Source organism: Scardinius erythrophthalmus (assembly GCF_964197995.2).
Source record: "Scardinius erythrophthalmus genome assembly, chromosome: 3".
NCBI lineage: Eukaryota > Metazoa > Chordata > Actinopteri > Cypriniformes > Leuciscidae > Scardinius > Scardinius erythrophthalmus.
The window spans coordinates 47,651,458-47,671,553 of NC_138223.1; the positions used below are offsets into that span (position 1 = coordinate 47,651,458).

A 20,096-nucleotide genomic window follows, 5' to 3' on the forward strand; every position below is an offset into this window, starting at 1 on the left:
GAAAAACTCCATCAGGTGACCTAATGGAGAAAAAAAAACCTTGGGAGAACCCGGGCTCAGTCGGGGGCCAGTTCTCCTCTGGCGTTTATGAACTAGAGGTCGGATTTAACTGTAGGATTAAAAGTATTATATGAATGCCTGGCTGAAGAGATGCGTCTTTAATCTAGTTTTAAACTGGGAGAGTGAGTCTGAGCAACGAACAGTATCCGGAAGACTATTCCAGAGTTTTGGTGCTAAATGTGAAAATGCTCTCCCTCCTTTGGTGGATCTGGATATCCTAGGTATGACCAAAAGCCTCGAATTTAGTGATCTTAAAGAGCGCGATGGATTATAGGGCGATAGAAGATCGGTTAAATAGACTGGAGCTAAGCCGTTTAGGGCTTTATAAGTCAGTAGCAATACCTTGTAATTAATACGGGACTTTATAGGTAACCAATGTAGGGATGATAAAATCGGTGTTATATGATCATATTTTCTTGATCTAGTTAGAACTCTAGCGGCGGCATTTTGGACTAACTGTAGCTTGTTTATTAAGGATGCAGGACAACCGGCTAATAACGCATTACAGTAATCTAGTCTCGAGGTCATGAATGCATGAACTAACTTTTCTGCGTCAGAAACTGATAGCATATTACGTAGCTTAGCAATGTTTCTAAGGTGGAAAAAGGCTGTTCTTGTAACATATGAAATATGATTTTCAAAAGACAGGTTGCAGTCTAATATAACACCCAGGTCTTTTACTGTAGAGGATGAAGTAACAGGACATCCTACTATGTTAAAGTTGTATTGTGAGAGGTTTTGTGGGTGGTTTTTTGAACCGATAAGTAGTACCTCTGTCTTGTCTGGATTTAATAAAAGAAAATTATGCGTCATCCAATCTTTTATATCTTTAACACACTCTGTCAATTTGGATAATTTAGCGTTTTCATCTGGCCGTGATGAAATATAGATTTGAGTGTCATCAGCATAACAATGGAAACTAATTCCATGTTTCCTTATAATATTTCCAAGTGGCAGCATATATATTGAGAATAATAGAGGGCCTAACACAGATCCCTGCGGCACTCCATAGTTTACTGGAGTTATGATCGATTTTTCTCCATTTAAATAAACAAAATGGTAGCGGTCAGATAAATACGATCTAAACCAGCTTAATGCTTGTCCTTGAACACCAGTATAATTTTGTAGTCGATCTAAGAGTATTGTATGATCTATAGTATCGAACGCAGCACTAAGATCAAGTAAAACTAATATTGAGATACAGCCTTGGTCAGAAGCTAAAAGTAAATCATTTGTGATTTTAACGAGCGCAGTTTCAGTGCTATGATGCGGCCTGAATCCAGACTGAAACTTTTCATAGGTGTCATTTTCTTGTAAGAAAGAGCCCAGTTGAGCGGACACAACTTTTTCTAGTATTTTAGACATAAAAGGTAGATTTGAAATGGGTCTATAATTTACTAGATTATTCGGATCTAATTGTGGTTTCTTAATGAGAGGTTTTATAACTGCCAATTTAAATGTTCTTGGAACATGACCTAAAGATAAAGACGAGTTAATAATATTGAGGAGAGGCTCTTCCACTACAGGTAACACTTCTTTCAATAGTTTAGTTGGTATGGGATCTAATAAACATGTTGTTGTTTTAGAGGAAATGATAAATTTATTTAACTCTTTTTGTTCTATAGTTGAAAAGCACTGTAATTGTTCTTGCGGCGTGATAATTGAGGCTGAATTATAAGGCGCGATTGAGGATTGAACGTTTACAATTGTGGTTCTGATGTTTTCTATTTTCTCAGTGAAGAACTTCATGAAATCATTACTACTAAACTGTAATGGAATACTTTGTTCAGGAGACATCTGTTTATTTGTTAGTCTCGCCACGGTGTTAAATAAGAACTTAGGATTGTTATGGTTGTTTTCTATTAGTTTGCGTAGATGCTCAGCCCTGGCCGCTTTTAGGGCCTTTTTATAACGTGACATACTGTCTTTCCATGCGATTCTAAAGACCTCTAAGTTGGTTTGTTTCCATTTACGCTCTAAATTACGGGTTTCTCTCTTTAGAACACGCGTAGTACTGTTGTACCATGGTGCTTTACTTTTCTCTCTGACCTTTTTTAATCTAATGGGCGCAACAATATCCAATGATCCAGAGAGAATGGTGCTCATAGTGCTAGTTAATTCCTCAAGTTCATCTGTTTGTTTGGGTTCACTGAGCAGCTGAGACAGATCCGATAAGCTGTTTGAAAAATTATCTATGGTGGATGGAAGGATTGTTCTGCCTAATCGATAACGCGGCACAGCATGATATATTACAGGAGTACGTAATATGCAAGTTACCATGTAATGGTCAGTGACATCGTCACTTTGTGGAATGATATCTATATCGGTTGGATCGGTTCCATGTGATATAATTAAATCGAGTGTATGATTAAATCGATGAGTCGGTCCGGTAATGTTTTGCTTGACCCCAAAGGAGTTTAATAAATCAGTAAACGCAGCCCCTAACGCATCATTTTGATTATCTACATGGATATTAAAGTCTCCAACAATTAATGCTTTATCGAAGTTAACTAATAGGTCTGAGAGAAAATCTGCAAACTCTTTTAGGAAATCAGCGTAAGGCCCAGGCGGTCTATATACGGTAGCCAAGGCTAGAGATAATAGGGATGTTTTTCTATCATCTAAGAGCGTAACATTTAGTACGATGTCTGTGTGTGCCTTAAAGAAATCATTTTTTTGACAGAACAACTTTTAAGAAATCATTTGAATTATTTTGAAAATTCTGGCTCTGATTCAGTAGAATCACTGTGATGCTGTAATGACCAATATACATTTAAGTCAGAGATTAGGCTCTAAATGAGTTCAGTGATTCAGGTCAAATTATGATTGTTAAAACATAACCAACACCACCTTTTTCTCTTTGTTCATCTGTCAGTTATAACTCAGATACAACAGCCAAACAAAATCTAAAGTAAAAAATTAAAGGGTCAACTGACCAACTAAATCAAACACTGATCATCATAGTGGTGATTTTTAAAAATGGATTTTTTTCTCCTTCAGTGATTCTGCTTGTTAACATCAGGTGTCTTCAATAATGGTCAATCATCACTCAATTAATCCCTTAATTAGCTCATTGCTTTAACATTGCTTCAGTGTTAATTTAACACTCTTGAGTGTGGAGTCAAATAAACTCCCAGGAGAGTTAATTCAACAATGGAGTTTTTGCTGTGTAACTGCATATTCACCTGTTTGTACATTACATTGCATATTATAATTTTGCAGAAATTTATGCAAAAGAAAATGTGCTAATTGAATTTATAGATTGACCCTATGACTATACAATTTACATGCATTTTGTTTTCTGCTATCCAAAACAGAATACTGCTGGAATACAGCTATACATTGTTAAATGACTGCAAGAAAGAAACACCAATCACAATTCATATGCAAACATAATAATTCATCATTTTGACTGCAATGTTTTTTTATTTGGTTCTTACTAATTATTATTTGTCGCATGTGCAAATGTTAGTGTGGGCAGTTTCACATTTAATATATACATTTGCTTTTTTTTTTTTTTTTTTTTTTTTTGCTTATCAGGTTTCTCGTAAAGAGACAGAAAGAATTGCCTTCAAAATGAACAAGATGTTTAATGTGGGTCTGCTTCAACCTGTTGCAGTCACAATATATGAATATTACTCTCCAGGTGAGATATTAAAGGACACCTATTATGCAAAATTCACTTTTACATGGCATTTGAACATAAATGTGTGTTGGCAGTGTGTGTACACAACCACCCTATAATGATAAAAATCCATCAAATGCTTTTCTTTAAATCCCCATAAATCATAAGCACAGTCTCAGAACAAGCCGTTCTCAGATTCGGGGCAATGTGACATCACTTTGCACAGGCTCCTCCCGCGACTGTTGATGGACACTGCAGTTTTAGCGTAGACCTGCCCTGAGTGAGCTAAACACAGTCCGCCATTGTTTTCGACGCCAGAGCAGCTGTAGGCAAAATGTCTCCTAAGCCAGTGGTTCTCAATTCCAGTCCTCGGGACTCCTTGCTCTGCACATTTTGTATGTCTCTCTTATCTGACAAACTCAGTTCAGTTCATGGAGTCTCTCCTGACGAGCTGATGATCTGGTTCAGGTGTGTTAAATAAGGGAGACATACAAAATGTGCAGAGCAGCGGGCCCCGAGGACTGGAATTGAGAACCACTGTCCTAAGCGATTGAGGTGTTTTGTTGATGGACTGTCCTGCTACTGAGCGAGCTTGTGAGGCTCCGCCCTCTGTGCCGGCAGAAACAGCTCATTTGCATTTAAAGGAATACACACTAAAACGGTGTGTTTTTCTGAGCCCCAAAATGTGATAATTTAAACATGCTGTAAAAAATTATCTGTTGGCAGAGGTGGGTAGTCCAGGGGTAAGAAAGTAAAAGTCCTGCCACATGTTTATTCCACCTAGGGGTAGGTATAACTACCCCTTCACTTTCCCCTACCCCTCTGTTTTGCGCGTTCCTGTGAAGGGGTAGGGTTGTCTCAATTCTCTTTTGGTTGGAGGGGTAGGGTTAGGGGGAAGGGCCAGATAGCCCTTGAAACGAAGATTTTTCAGGACCACACTTCAAACGAAGGGGTATGAGAAATGTACCTGCATACACCAGCTACAGAGGCAACATGGCTGCCAATAATCATTTTCTTTATGTCAAATCTTGTGTTCATATTTACGGTCATGTTCTTCAAAGAAACGTTTGCAAAAAAATCGTTGAAGTTCATTAACGATAGTCCCACAACATATTTTCATGTCTGATAACTGGTGTATGTAATTGCGGCAGGGAATTGGCTTATCTTTTACCGTACGTCTGCTATGAACGCATTGTTTTCTTGTGGTTACACAGCAAAATCCCCAGTGTTAAATTAACACTCCTCAGTGTTTATATGTGTCCACACTACAGGGTGTTAAAAATTAACACTGAAGCAGTGTTGAAGTTAATGAGATAATTAAGTTAACACTGAAGCAGTGTTGAAGTTAATGAGTTAATTAAGTGATTAATTAAGTGATGATTGGCCATTAGTGGTGACACCTGATGTTAATAAGCAGAATCATTGACGGAAAGAGAAAAAACAATAACAGAAAAAAGAGAAACACAAGAACTACTGACTTCAAGTCATTACACGTTGTTGCACTTATTACCAGTTTGACTTTATTTCTGTCATACATCGACAAAAGTTCTTGAGATTCAACAGAAGTTTAGACGGTAATATTTTATGGAATTTTTCTTTTCAAGTTACCATTTTGGTGGTCAGTGTTTGCTTTAGTTGGGCTCTTGACACTTTTCATTTTTTAATATTAGTTTTTCTCTGGTTGCTACAACTCTGTGTTTATAAAGCACATTTGTTAATGCAAGAGAAAACATGACCTGCTCACAATATGTTTTGATGATAATGAAAATATCATCATGTAGTGTCCTGATTCACTGATGTCATTCAGAGTCTAAATCTTTGACTATATGCTTGATGTCTTGTTTTAGTATTGGTGATTGTAGCTCTGAGATTCTACAGTTTGAGATCCAACAGCAATATGAAAATTTTGAAAATACTTTGTGCAAAGAAGTTATTGTGTTTAAACACACAGACATCAAGAATCAGCATATGAGTCTCAACAATGGTGACAATAAACAAACTAGTGACGAACAGATCAACTCTGAACATCACAAAACAAGCTACTAAAGTCAGAACAAAACAATAGCAAAATAAAAGCCAACAGAAAAAACAATGAAAATTACAGGACAATTCAGCTGCATAATTTATTCATGCTGCAATGCATGATGTCAGCCATTGATGCGTTCTGATTGGTGGCTCCCATCATGCATTGCAACATTAAGCATTTGTTTGATTGTCACCATTGTTGAGATTCATATGTAGATTCTTGATGTCTGTGTGTGATTTTAAATCCTTCAGATCTTTAAAACATTGCTGGAATTAACTACTGTAGTGAAAAATTAATAAATCAATTAGATAATCAGTTTATAATGCTGGGTGACATCATTGAATCAGGCCACTAGTAACTTCGTCATTGAAACATAACCAGGGCTGCATTTCCAAAAGCATCTTAAGCCTTACTTGATTGCAGACCAACTGCAACATATGGTCTGTACGGTCAAATTAGGCTTGCGATGTTTTCAGGAAACACAGCCCAGGGGGGTATTGCACAAAAGCAAGATAAGGGATTAAGCTGGGATTTTCCAGTTATCCTGGCTGAATTTAGCCCTGACTCGGTTGCATGAAGGGAGGCTAAATTAATCTACATTAAGTTACTATGGAGATTTACACTTTGCAGCTAGCCTGCTCCGGAGCAGGCTAACAACCAGGCTAAGATTAATCCTAGTGATTGATCGGCTAGTTCCTCCCTAAATCCTACTAGATATTAATGTGTTTTAGTCACTTCATGGTCCTGCATTAAAATACTAGATATACTGTCATTCATCCAAGTATGCGTACTGTTATTTTAGTTATTATTGAAAACTGCTGTTCATTTCAATGTCAGAGGTTTGATGAATATTATTCGAGATTTAAAGCATTTATTGTCATACACCCAGTGAGGAAAGCAGATTTTCCTGAGCAATTATTACTTTACTGTCCACAATGAATGCCAACACAGTGCAAAAGAACTATACAATACAATATGAGAAATAGAATATAGACTGTATATCTAAATATGCAAGTATAGAGTAGAAATGTACTGTTGAATGAGAAAAAATATCAATATATTATATTTTATTGCAGTTGATGAGATACAGTGCTAAGCATAAGTTTAGACACCCATGCTAAAAAGAGGAATAAAAAAATCATCTTTTGGAAATTGAACTTAATGCCTTAATTAAAAAAAAATAGGAAAAATCCAACCTTTAAGGACACCAATTTTCTTTGTGAATGAATAATGTATCGTAAATAAATAAATGTTCTTCCTTAAAATACAGGGTGCATAAGTCTGGACACCCCTATGTTAAATTCCCATAGAGGCAGGCAGATTTTTATTTTTAAAGGCCAGTTACTTCATGGATCCAGGATACTATGCATCTTGATAAAGTTCCCTTGGCCTTTGGAATTAAAATAGCCCCACATCATCACATAGCCTTCACCATACCTAGAGATTGGCATGGTTTTATTTCAGTTAGCCTAATGATTTGCATTGAGAGATGATCTTATGGAAAGAACTCCATGCCAATCTCTAGGTATGGTGAAGGCTATGTGATGATGTGGGGCTTTTAGATGTATAAAAATAGAGCAAATTATCTGATTATAGATTACATCAAATCAATTAGAAACAAAACCTACATACAAATTGATAAGAGTAAAAAGATTATTGACATAAAATAAACTAAATAGATCAAATAGATGCACATAGTGGGTAGGTGTTTGCAATTATTCTACATGTTAAATGCATGTCCACTGGTCACATTTAAGGCAAAGTATACAATTATTTTTGAAAATGACAAGTAGGGCCTAACTCCTTGAATTGTAATTATGAGGGTTTCAGTGGAGCACTGGTTATTTGGACTACTTATGCATTCAATCGGTCCGCTATTATTTGCCAAGCATTCTCTCTTTGCTTTATTACAGCAGCTGTGTTGCCTTTTTTACATATTATATGTTTAATTTCTTCATACGTTTCCATAAGAAGCTTTTGCTCATTAGGCGAAAAGTATGCCGCACGGGTTTTGTCCATTTTTGCATCGGTGATTCTGTGATCGATTTCGTGATCTTTTTAAGAATGCCGTGAACGCGCATTTATCCAAACTATATACACCCGGCTTGACATATCCGCGCGTTCTCATCCTGGCTCAGCAAACGTGCAACGGATTAAGCCAGGATGCACTGATTAAACTAGGTCAAGCCGCGACTGTTCTGTTATCCTGGCTTTCTTAATTCTACTTTTGTGCAATACCCCTCCGGTCATATTTTCTCTTGCCACAACACATATGCTCTATAAGCACAGAGTTGGAGCAGCCAGAGAAATACTAATGTTAAATAATAAAGTGTCAAGAGCCCACCTAAAGCAAACACTGACCACCATAATGGTGACATGAAACGAAACATTCCATAAAACATTACCATCTAAACGTCTGTTAAATCTAAATAAGACCGTGTGTAGATGTATGACAGAAATAAAGTCAAACTGGTCAAATAATAAGTGCAATAATGGCTCGAAGTCAGTAGCTCTTGTGTTTCTCTTTTTTCTGTTCTTGTTTCTCTTTCCTTCAGTGAGTCTGCTTGTTATCATCAGGTGTCACCACTAATGGCCAATCATCACTTAATTAATCACTTAATTATCGCATTAACTTCAACACTGCTTTGGTGTTAACTTAATTATCTCATTAACTTCAACACTGCTTCAGTGTTAATTTTTAACACCCTGTAGTGTGGACACATATAAACACTGAGGAGTGTTAATTTAACACTGGGGATTTTGCTGTGTATATGTGAACACGATATAAAAACGAACAGTGCTTACACAGTTTCGTGCTTTTTGCAACATGATCAACCAGTCTTGTATGTTCTTGATCAAACAGGGACACCTGAGGAAACCTGGAGGCTTATTCGTTTTCGCGCTGACAACGAGCAACGTTTCCTGAAGTCCAAAAATACTTAGGCGAAGATATCGTCATCTCCGTTGTTTTCTGCAAACTTCAGAAGAAAAATGCAAATAAATAGCCGTAACCCACACAACTGAGATGACTACATCTGACGACGGCATCTTGGAATATTGTGATAAACATTGGCGCATCTGCTGTGACGTAGGCGCTAGCGACGACATATAATAACGTGTAACGGTGTAGTAGTGGTGTCCCATTTCACCCCTATGCCTTGCCACTCTGTTTCAAGGGGCAAGGGTTAGGGGTACACTCTCAGAAAATAAAGTACATAATTGTACCTTTAGGGGTACAATGGCTTGTCACTGGGGCTGTACCCTCAAGGGTACAATATTGTACCATTGGCATAGGGTACATATTTGTACCCTTGTGATTTGTACCTTAAGAGACCAGTCTTGTACCTGTGGTGACAATTTTGTACCTTTATTTAACAGTACAAAAATGGACCCTTCAAAAATGGTACAAAATTGGCTTTGACAGGGTACAATCGTTGACTATAATGATATGTATATATTACACACACACTGAATTAAAATCAGAGTTTGTTAAATCCTTTTCATTTTCACATTTTCCAACATTTCATTTTAAACTCAATGTCTAACTGTGACATATAAATTATTATCATCTGAGTAAGTGTCATTTGCCTGAAAGTCCATTTTATCTCCTTTCATCTCGACGTCGGTTACTTCTGTTCCTGCTTCTGATATTTTCTGAAGGACCTCCTCGGTTGAACCATGAGTAACCGTGCTATGACTTCTTCTCCACCGGTGACCAAAAGAAAGAAAGACCGCAAACTGGACATTCTTTTAAACTGAGATTCAAGCAGCCAATCAGGGCTGGCTCTACATACACTCTCAGAAAATAAAGTACATAATTGTACCTTTAGGGGTACAATGGTTTGTCACTGGGGCTGTACCCTCAAGGGTACAATATTGTACCTTATCCTTTAAAAGAAACGGTACATATATGTAACTTTTAATGCTTTTTGATTCTCAAAAAGTTACATATATGTACCTTGAGGTCCAACAGCAAAAACTCCAGTGTTAATTGAGATCTCCTGGGAGTTTATATGACTCCAGACTCAAGAGTGTTAAAGTGTTAAAATAGAGTGAGAGTGTTAGAGTGTTGAAGTTAATGATCTAATTAAGTGATTCATTGAGTGATGATTGAGCATTATTGAAGACACCTGATGTTAACAAGCAGAATCACGGAAGGAGAAAATCACAAATTGTAAGCCACCATTATAGCGATCAGTGTTTGCTTTAGTTGGGCTCTTGACCCTTAAATCATTAACTTTCGATTTTGTTTGGCTGTTGTATCTGAGTTATAACTGCCAGATGAACAAAGAGAAAAGTTGATCAGGTGGTGTTGGTTATGTTTTGACATAATCATAATTTAACCTGAATCACTGAACTGATTTAGAATCTAATCTCAGGCTTATATTGTTGATTACAGCAGCCTGTGATTCTACAGCAAAATATTTTCAGCATTTTTATTGTAATCCAAAAATTCTTAAAAGTTCTTCTGATTGAAATTTACTTTATGAAGAAACACTGACATCAATAATCAGCCTGTGATTCTCAACAATGGTGACAATAATAAAGCATGTTGCAGTGCATTCTGGGTGCCACCAATCAAAACTCATTCATGGCTCCCATCATGCATTGCGGTATGAATAAATTATGATCTGAATTGTTTTACTAATTTCCTTTCCCTAATTGAATATTCTGTTTGTCACCATTGTTGAGATTCATACACTGATTCTTGATGTCTGTGTGTGCCTTAAAGAAAGATTTGTTTTATCAGAACAACTTTTAAGAAATCCTTCAGATTATTTCAAAAATTCTGGATCTTATGCTGTAGAATCACAGTGATGCTGTAATTAACAATTTACATTTAAGTCAGAGATTAAACTTTAAATGAGTTCAGTGAGTCAGGTCAAATTATGATTATGTCAAAACATAACCAACACCACCTGATCAACTTTTCTCTTTGTTTATCTGGTTGTTATAACTCAGATACAACAGCCAAACAAAATCTAATGTTAACAGTTTAAGGGTCAAAAGACCCAACTAAAGCAAACACTGATCACCACAACGGTGTCTTAAAAAATATATATTTTCTCCTTCAGTGATTCTGCTTGTTAACATCAGGTGTCTTCAATAATGGTCAATCATCACTCAATGAATCACTTAATTAGCTCATTAACTTTAACACTCTTGATTGTTAATTTAACACTCATATTTTAACACTTTAACACTCTTGAGTCTGGAGCCAAATAAACTCCCAGGAGAGTTCAATTAACACTGGAGTTTTAAATTGACTTACAAAACTTTTATTTATTATACTCAAATATAGTGATAAGTTAAAATCTACCTTAAATGATTAAGGTATCATTAAAACCTTAAAAAAAAAACAAAAAAAGACTGTATTTTGATATTGTACCTTAACCTTTAAAAGAAACGGTATATATTTGTACTTTTTAATGCTTGGGGACATATATGTACCTTTTTGACCCTCAAAAAGGTACATATATGTACCTTGGGGGACAGAAATGGACTCATGCTGTACCCCTATTTCTGAGAGTGTAGGCGAAGGGGTATAAAATAGAATTGGTAAAAGATAAAAACGATTTTTTTTATGATTTACTCATCTGCCACAATAATGTCTTCAAGTGATACTCAATTGTGAGCTTTTCTCAGCAGATATTGTTATATAATATTTCTTGAAATTAGCATTTTTAATTAATTGACCTCCCTGCATTAAATCTCTCTCTCTCTCTCTCTCTCTCTCTCTCTCTCTCTCTCTCTCTCTCTCTCTCTCTCTCTCTCTCTCTCTCTCTCTCTCTCTCTCTCTCTCTGTCAGATGCACGCTGTATGAAGTTCTACCACCCTGAAAGGGCAGATGGCGCTATATACAGACTGTGTAAGGGAGACATGTGCATTTGTGCAGAAGGTATAATCACACACACATAATAATATAAAGTGACCATATCCTGAACTTTTGTAGTATTTGATTTGGTTACCCTCAGTTTACTTGTAATTTTAAACATTGTTATGTTTTTTTTTTTTTATTCTTGTATGTGTGTGTGATTAAAAGTGTGCATTAATAACTTCTCTGAACGCAGAAAGCTGCACTTTCCAGAAGAAAAACAAAGTCGATGAAAATGCTCGTATGGATAAATCGTGTGAAGCTGGCATGGATTATGGTAGGTTAATTCATTGTCATGACTGTTATACTTTCAAACTTTCACCCTCCATGTTGTTGTAAACCTACATGATCCGGTTGTTTTTCAGTGGAACTCAAAATGATTTTTTTTCCACGCTGCTCTTTTTATAGTAAACAACTGTATTAAAGGGTTATTTTACCCAAAAATGAAAATTCTGTCATTAATTACTCTCCATCATGTTGTTCCAAACCCATAAGACTTGTTCATCTTCAGAACACAAATGAAAATATTTGTAATAAAGTCTGAGAGATTTCTGTCAGTCCATTGACAGCTGCGTGTAGCACATTAGCTCAAGAGAAAAATATGTATAATTAATTATAACAAATTACCTAGTTCTGTCATTAAACATTAGATGGCGCAGGCTAATAGATCTTTAACTAATTTGGTAGCAATCACATCATTATCTACATAGCGCAGCTGATTGGTTGCTTTTGCATCAGTAGCCATTAAACTGTGGCTCAACATTTAAACAAATACCGGTTGTGTTGCTGTTACTAGTCTAGAGTCCGCTTTCAGAAACCCTCCACCCTCCCCAGCTCCACTTGTATACATCTACTATGAGGGTTAATTCATGTATGTTACATGTGCAGCAGCAGCATTATGTCTTACATGCTCACAGGAATGTCTGTGAGTGTATTGGCAGTAGAAAGTTTCGTAGCAGATCTATTCCGTCAAGACCAAATACATTAACATTGCCATATCCATTACCATGCCAATCTCTATTACCATTAGGGGTGTAACGGTACGTGTATTCGTACCGAACCGTTTCGGTACAGGGCTTTCGGTTCGGTGCACGTGTGTACCGAATGACTGAATGCAATATTTTGTGTGCGGAACATAGGTACATTTTCGTGTTTCCACACGAACATATTAAGTGGCGGAAGTCTCCGCGTTTAGCGCAAATCCCGCCCTGCAGCTGATTCTAATGTTTTTTCCTATTAGACATTCTCTGGTTTTACCCGTGTTTTACCCGTCGTCACTGTAACAATGAAATAGACTGCATGGCGAAAAAAAGCTTTTCCGCTTCGTGTGCGCCGCCGCACTCTCCGTTCCGTGGCTTGCGCGCGCGCGCGAGTGTGTGTGTGTGTGTGTGTGTGTGTGTGTCGACGACCCGCTGCGCTCTCTGCTCAATGTTCGACTCCGTGTTTGCGCTGCGCGTTCTGCTCTGTCGTTAACGGCCCAAACACTCCAATCATGTACCGATCACGCACTGGAAAAGCAAAGTCCGCTCAAATAAGGTGAAATTTCTCAGTAGTAACTTAGATTTCTGTTTGCTGAGCTGGTATAGTCATGCTGGCAACAATGGTAAAATGACCTGCTCTGATCACATGCTCTGGTAATAATAGCTTTGTACTATAGCTTTGGACTATATTTTATTTTGATAATTATTAAAAAAGTGGAAAAAAAAATCTTAAATTGATTATGTTGATTGATTATTGAAAAATAATAATACATTAATATATTTGTTTAATATTATTTTAATATAGGGCTATTTTCTGTTCCTGCACTGTAATCATAGTTATTTATTTATATTTTTCATTATATTTTATTATGTGATATTGGTTTGAGACTGAGAGTATCTTATTTAGTGGAGAACTTTGCAGCAGTATTTTATTTCTTATTCTTTTTTTATTTTATATCTATTTTATTATATTTTATTAAAAAGTGTTTAAAAAAAGTGTAAACAAATTGTTACAAAAAGTTTATAGTAATAAACAACCTGCAGTTTAATGTTTGCATTTCTTTCCCTTACTGTACCGAAAATAAACCGAACCGTGACTTTAAAACCGAGGTACGTACCGAACCGTGATTTTTGTGTACCGTTACACCCCTAATTACCATACCAATCTCCAGAGAGTTATCCATGACAGAATTATACAAATATTTTGATTAGTTTTAGAACTGACTGTAGCAGAATTAATATTACAATTATTGTGGAGAGCTAGGGTCATTCAGGGGAGCAAGGGTGATAACGGCCATTTCTGATTTCTGCCACCAAAATCCATTCTAATCAGTTATTATGCCAGTAACAATATAACACTTATGCTTGACAGTTTATAAAGTCTCAGTGGTGGGGATGGATCTGGAACATGACTCTGACATCTATCACTTGAAGGTGGACCAGGTGCTGAAAGAAGGTACAGTTCAATGTTCTCTCCATGCTACTCCATAGATCATGAAAGGCATATGAAATGTGTCTGATTCTTGTTAAATGCAGTTTTTTCTCTCCGACACATATTCAGCATGAGGCTAGTTTGAATTGTAGTGAAAGTGTGTCCTAAACACTGTTCTGTCCTGTAGGCACTGATGATGATGTTGAGGGGAGAGTCAGACCATTTTTGGGTCGTCCCAATTGCAGAGATCATTTGGGATTGGTAGAAGGCAAGTCGTACCTCATCATGGGCAAATCCGAAGACCTGCCAAGGCTCGGAGGAACGTAAGTGTCCACTCTGTGTCTGTAAATTACAGGATTTGCCTGAACTTTATGTATTTAAAGGGACTGTGTGTAGGGCTGGGCGATTTAATTCGCGATATTGTTATGCGCATCTCGTCAGTAAAGCCGGTTCCTTGATTAGTAGTAAATCGCCATCACCTGCTTTCAGATGGAGCGGCATTTACTACAAAGAGCCGTAGTTAACTGACAAGCTGAGCCATATCGCATTAATATTGCGGACGTATCGCCAGCGATAATTAATGCGATATGGCTCAGCTTGTCAGTTAACTACGGCTCTTTGTACACAGCAAAAACTCCAGTGTTAAATTAACACTCCTGGGAGTGTATGAGTCCACACTCTGTTTAAGTTAATGAGATAACTAAGTGATTAATTTAGTGATGATTGAACATTATTGAAGACACCTGATGTTAACAAGCAGAATCACTGAAGGAGAAAATCACAAATTGTAAGTTACCGTTATGACGATCAATGGTTGCTTTAGTTGGACTCTTGACCCATATATTATTAACTTTAGATTTTGTTTGTCTGTTGTTTCTGAATTATAATCACCAGTTGAACAAAGAAAAAAGTGATCTGATGGTGTTGGTTATGTTATGACAATCATCATTTGAACTTGATCACTGAACTCATTAAAATCCTTCTTTCTGACTTCGATTTATGTTGTTGGTTAGTGAATCTGCATAAATGCCCAGCATTTTTTATATAATATAAAGGATTTCTTAAAAGTTGTTTAAAAAAAAAAATCATTCTTTTAGGCACACACAGATGTCAAGATTCAGTCTATGCATCTCAACAATGGTGACGAGCAGAATATTAAATTAGGAAAAGTAAATTACATAGACAATTCAGATCATAATTTATTCATACCGCAATGCATGATGGGAGCCATTAATGAGTTGTGATTGGTGGCAGCCACTGCAACATGCTTTATTATTGTCACCATTGTTGAGATTCACAGGCTGATTATTGATGTCTGTTTTAAATGAATTTATCTGAATGTTTTTAGATCAGAACAATGTTTATTAAATATTTTGAATTATAAGTAAAGTACTGATAATCATAGGCTGAAGAATCACTAAACTGCTGCTAACAAGTTTAAACCAAACTATCTCAATAAGTTTCCTTTTTCAGATCACAGCATGATTATGTCAAAACATAACCAACACTATAAGATAACATTTTACTTTGTTCATTTAACTGTTATAAATCAATAACAGCAGACAAACAACAGTAAATATTAAAGTAAATATATAATGGTCTAGAGCCCAACTCATATTATGGACACAATGTGAGTCACCCCAGCTAGAAATGTAATTGGACATGGACTCCAACATCACTCAGACGTCAAATTTTGGTTGAAAATGAAAATTGGATTGACGTGTAAACATCGGATCTCAGGCTCCAACTTCATTTAACAACTCCACAAACAGCATTACCAGCTTGACTTATTACTAACCAGACTTTATTTCTGTCATATGTGTGGAAAAGTTCTTATTGAGATTAACAGAGGTTTAGATGTGGATGATTTATTGAAATTAATAGTTTGGTTTAATGTCACCATTATTGTGATCAGTGTTTGGATAAGTTAGGCAATTTGACTCTTTTTTTTTTTTTTTTTTTTTTTTTTTTCGATAGAACTTCCTGTTTCGAATGCGCATGCGTCGCGTCTGAGCGCGTTGTTGTCTTTGGAGCTCCATCGATTGATTTATAATTCTTGATTTCTCTTTAAACTCACTTACAACGAACATTTTCTACTTTTCCTCACCTCATAGTTATAACGCGGATTGTTGAGCAGACGCGTCTCAAGCCTTGTGATCCAACGCTGGATACTCTTATAGGTTACGTCCGTGGATCACGGCTGAACGCGTCTTCTCCGCACTCATTTAAGTTACAAACAAACATTTTTCACCTATCGTGCGTCTACTCTACACCCGTACCACTGAAAAGACGGATTATATCCAAGACTTAAGCCATAAATTTGTATTAATATTGATAGCACCACTGGTAGCGTCGTTGCTAACTTAACTTACTGTCCATCTGTTAAAATGGCGAATATATCAAATGTAAGTAGTCTACCTTTTGGTGCAGGTGAGGACACATTTGAGCTGCACGCGGTGCAGTCTGAGCTGGAAGCTGTTGAGAAACAGATCCACGACCTTTTAGTAAGAAAAGCCGAGCTGATAGACCGGCGTTTGGCTCTCGAAACATCGCGCGCCGAGGCACACAAATCAGAGATTAATGTTACTAACCCGCTGACTCCGACCTCGTCTACTCCGTGCGTTCCTCAACATCGGTCCCGAACGTCGAGGTCGCGATCAGCCATGGTCTCGTTCACTCCGGCTCCAACATGCCATCACGAAGCCTGGATTTTTCCGCAGCGGAAGTCGCGAGTCAGGTCTAGACCAAGAAAACTCTCTCCGACCCTCCCGGTTTTCGAGATATCCACACAAAACCGCTTCTCCCCTCTTTGCGAAACAGAACGCGATGCTGTGATCATCGGCGATTCCATCGTTCGACACGTACACGTTACGTTAAATAAAAGTAAGGTGCATAGTCACTGCTTTCCTGGTGCTCGTGTTTCCGAAGTCGCTGCTCACGTTCCCGAGATTCTGAACGAGCGCGTCGGAACCGTTGTCCTGCACGCGGGAGGGGCCGACATCAGACTGTGCCAGACGGAAGTTTTGAAGAAAGACTTCAGGAATCTGATCGATACGGTACGCAGCACATCGCCTTATATAACGATTATTGTGTCAGGACCGCTTCCCACATACCGACTAGGTCATGAAAAGTTTAGTAGATTATTTGCGCTTAATGAATGGTTAATGTCATGGTGCAATGAGCAGAAACTTCTTTTTGTAAATAATTGGAATCTGTTTTGGGAGCGTCCTAGGCTTTACCGTGCTGATGGCTTACACCCAAACAGATTCGGATCGGATCTTCTGTCAGATAACATCTCCAAAATGTTAAATACCTTTTGACTAGTAAACAAAAGTCCAAATCATAGTCTCTGCTGCACCAATTTAACTGATATAAATAGTGTAGAACATTGCATAGAAACTGTGTCTATTCCTCGTTTAGTGAGATCAAATCATAAATCTACTGCAGGATCTAGAAAAAATCTAATTGTTATTAAACCAGAAAATGTTGCTATTGGTAATCAAAAACAATTTTTAAAGCTAAGTCTTTTAAACATTAGATCACTCACACCTAAGGCAGTTATTGTAAATGAAATAGTCACAGATAATAGCTTCGATGTACTTTGCCTTACTGAAACCTGGCTTAAACCAAATGATTATTTCGGTTTAAATGAGTCTACTCCATCAGGATACTCCTATAAGCACGAGCCCCGTCTGAATGGTCGTGGCGGCGGTGTTGCAACAATCTATAGAGATTTTCTCAATGTTACTCAGAAAACGGGTTATAAGTTTATTTCATTTGAAGTACTTGTACTAAATGTTACGCTCTTAGATGATAGAAAAACATCCCTATTATCTCTAGCCTTGGCTACCGTATATAGACCGCCTGGGCCTTACGCTGATTTCCTAAAAGAGTTTGCAGATTTTCTCTCAGACCTATTAGTTAACTTCGATAAAGCATTAATTGTTGGAGACTTTAATATCCATGTAGATAATCAAAATGATGCGTTAGGGGCTGCGTTTACTGATTTATTAAACTCCTTTGGGGTCAAGCAAAACATTACCGGACCGACTCATCGATTTAATCATACACTCGATTTAATTATATCACATGGAACCGATCCAACCGATATAGATATCATTCCACAAAGTGACGATGTCACTGACCATTACATGGTAACTTGCATATTACGTACTCCTGTAATATATCATGCTGCGCCGCGTTATCGATTAGGCAGAACAATCCTTCCATCCACCATAGATAATTTTTCAAACAGCTTATCGGATCTGTCTCAGCTGCTCAGTGAACCCAAACAAACAGATGAACTTGAGGAATTAACTAGCACTATGAGCACCATTCTCTCTGGATCATTGGATATTGTTGCGCCCATTAGATTAAAAAAGGTCAGAGAGAAAAGTAAAGCACCATGGTACAACAGTACTACGCGTGTTCTAAAGAGAGAAACCCGTAATTTAGAGCGTAAATGGAAACAAACCAACTTAGAGGTCTTTAGAATCGCATGGAAAGACAGTATGTCACGTTATAAAAAGGCCCTAAAAGCGGCCAGGGCTGAGCATCTACGCAAACTAATAGAAAACAACCATAACAATCCTAAGTTCTTATTTAACACCGTGGCGAGACTAACAAATAAACAGATGTCTCCTGAACAAAGTATTCCATTACAGTTTAGTAGTAATGATTTCATGAAGTTCTTCACTGAGAAAATAGAAAACATCAGAACCACAATTGTAAACGTTCAATCCTCAATCGCGCCTTATAATTCAGCCTCAATTATCACGCCGCAAGAACAATTACAGTGCTTTTCAACTATAGAACAAAAAGAGTTAAATAAATTTATCATTTCCTCTAAAACAACAACATGTTTATTAGATCCCATACCAACTAAACTATTGAAAGAAGTGTTACCTGTAGTGGAAGAGCCTCTCCTCAATATTATTAACTCGTCTTTATCTTTAGGTCATGTTCCAAGAACATTTAAATTGGCAGTTATAAAACCTCTCATTAAGAAACCACAATTAGATCCGAATAATCTAGTAAATTATAGACCCATTTCAAATCTACCTTTTATGTCTAAAATACTAGAAAAAGTTGTGTCCGCTCAACTGGGCTCTTTCTTACAAGAAAATGACACCTATGAAAAGTTTCAGTCTGGATTCAGGCCGCATCATAGCACTGAAACTGCGCTCGTTAAAATCACAAATGATTTACTTTTAGCTTCTGACCAAGGCTGTATCTCAATATTAGTTTTACTTGATCTTAGTGCTGCGTTCGATACTATAGATCATACAATACTCTTAGATCGACTACAAAATTATACTGGTGTTCAAGGACAAGCATTAAGCTGGTTTAGATCGTATTTATCTGACCGCTACCATTTTGTTTATTTAAATGGAGAAAAATCGATCATAACTCCAGTAAACTATGGAGTGCCGCAGGGATCTGTGTTAGGCCCTCTATTATTCTCAATATATATGCTGCCACTTGGAAATATTATAAGGAAACATGGAATTAGTTTCCATTGTTATGCTGATGACACTCAAATCTATATTTCATCACGGCCAGATGAAAACGCTAAATTATCCAAATTGACAGAGTGTGTTAAAGATATAAAAGATTGGATGACGCATAATTTTCTTTTATTAAATCCAGACAAGACAGAGGTACTACTTATCGGTTCAAAAAACCACCCACAAAACCTCTCACAATACAACTTTAACATAGTAGGATGTCCTGTTACTTCATCCTCTACAGTAAAAGACCTGGGTGTTATATTAGACTGCAACCTGTCTTTTGAAAATCATATTTCATATGTTACAAGAACAGCCTTTTTCCACCTTAGAAACATTGCTAAGCTACGTAATATGCTATCAGTTTCTGACGCAGAAAAGTTAGTTCATGCATTCATGACCTCGAGACTAGATTACTGTAATGCGTTATTAGCCGGTTGTCCTGCATCCTTAATAAACAAGCTACAGTTAGTCCAAAATGCCGCCGCTAGAGTTCTAACTAGATCAAGAAAATATGATCATATAACACCGATTTTATCATCCCTACATTGGTTACCTATAAAGTCCCGTATTAATTACAAGGTATTGCTA

General features: G+C 37.1%; 1 protein-coding gene across 1 annotated transcript in view; it reads left to right on the top strand.

Moving 5' to 3' along the window:
- Positions 1 to 20,096, top strand: part of LOC308688217 (complement C3-like) — a 108,706-nt gene that overhangs the window by 82,565 nt on the left and 6,045 nt on the right. The window contains exons 36-40 of the mRNA XM_081361142.1: positions 3,601 to 3,706; positions 11,521 to 11,610; positions 11,783 to 11,863; positions 13,939 to 14,022; positions 14,186 to 14,321. Of these exons, the coding sequence (XP_081217268.1) occupies positions 3,601 to 3,706; positions 11,521 to 11,610; positions 11,783 to 11,863; positions 13,939 to 14,022; positions 14,186 to 14,321 (497 nt within the window). The remainder of the gene's footprint in view (positions 1 to 3,600; positions 3,707 to 11,520; positions 11,611 to 11,782; positions 11,864 to 13,938; positions 14,023 to 14,185; positions 14,322 to 20,096) is intronic.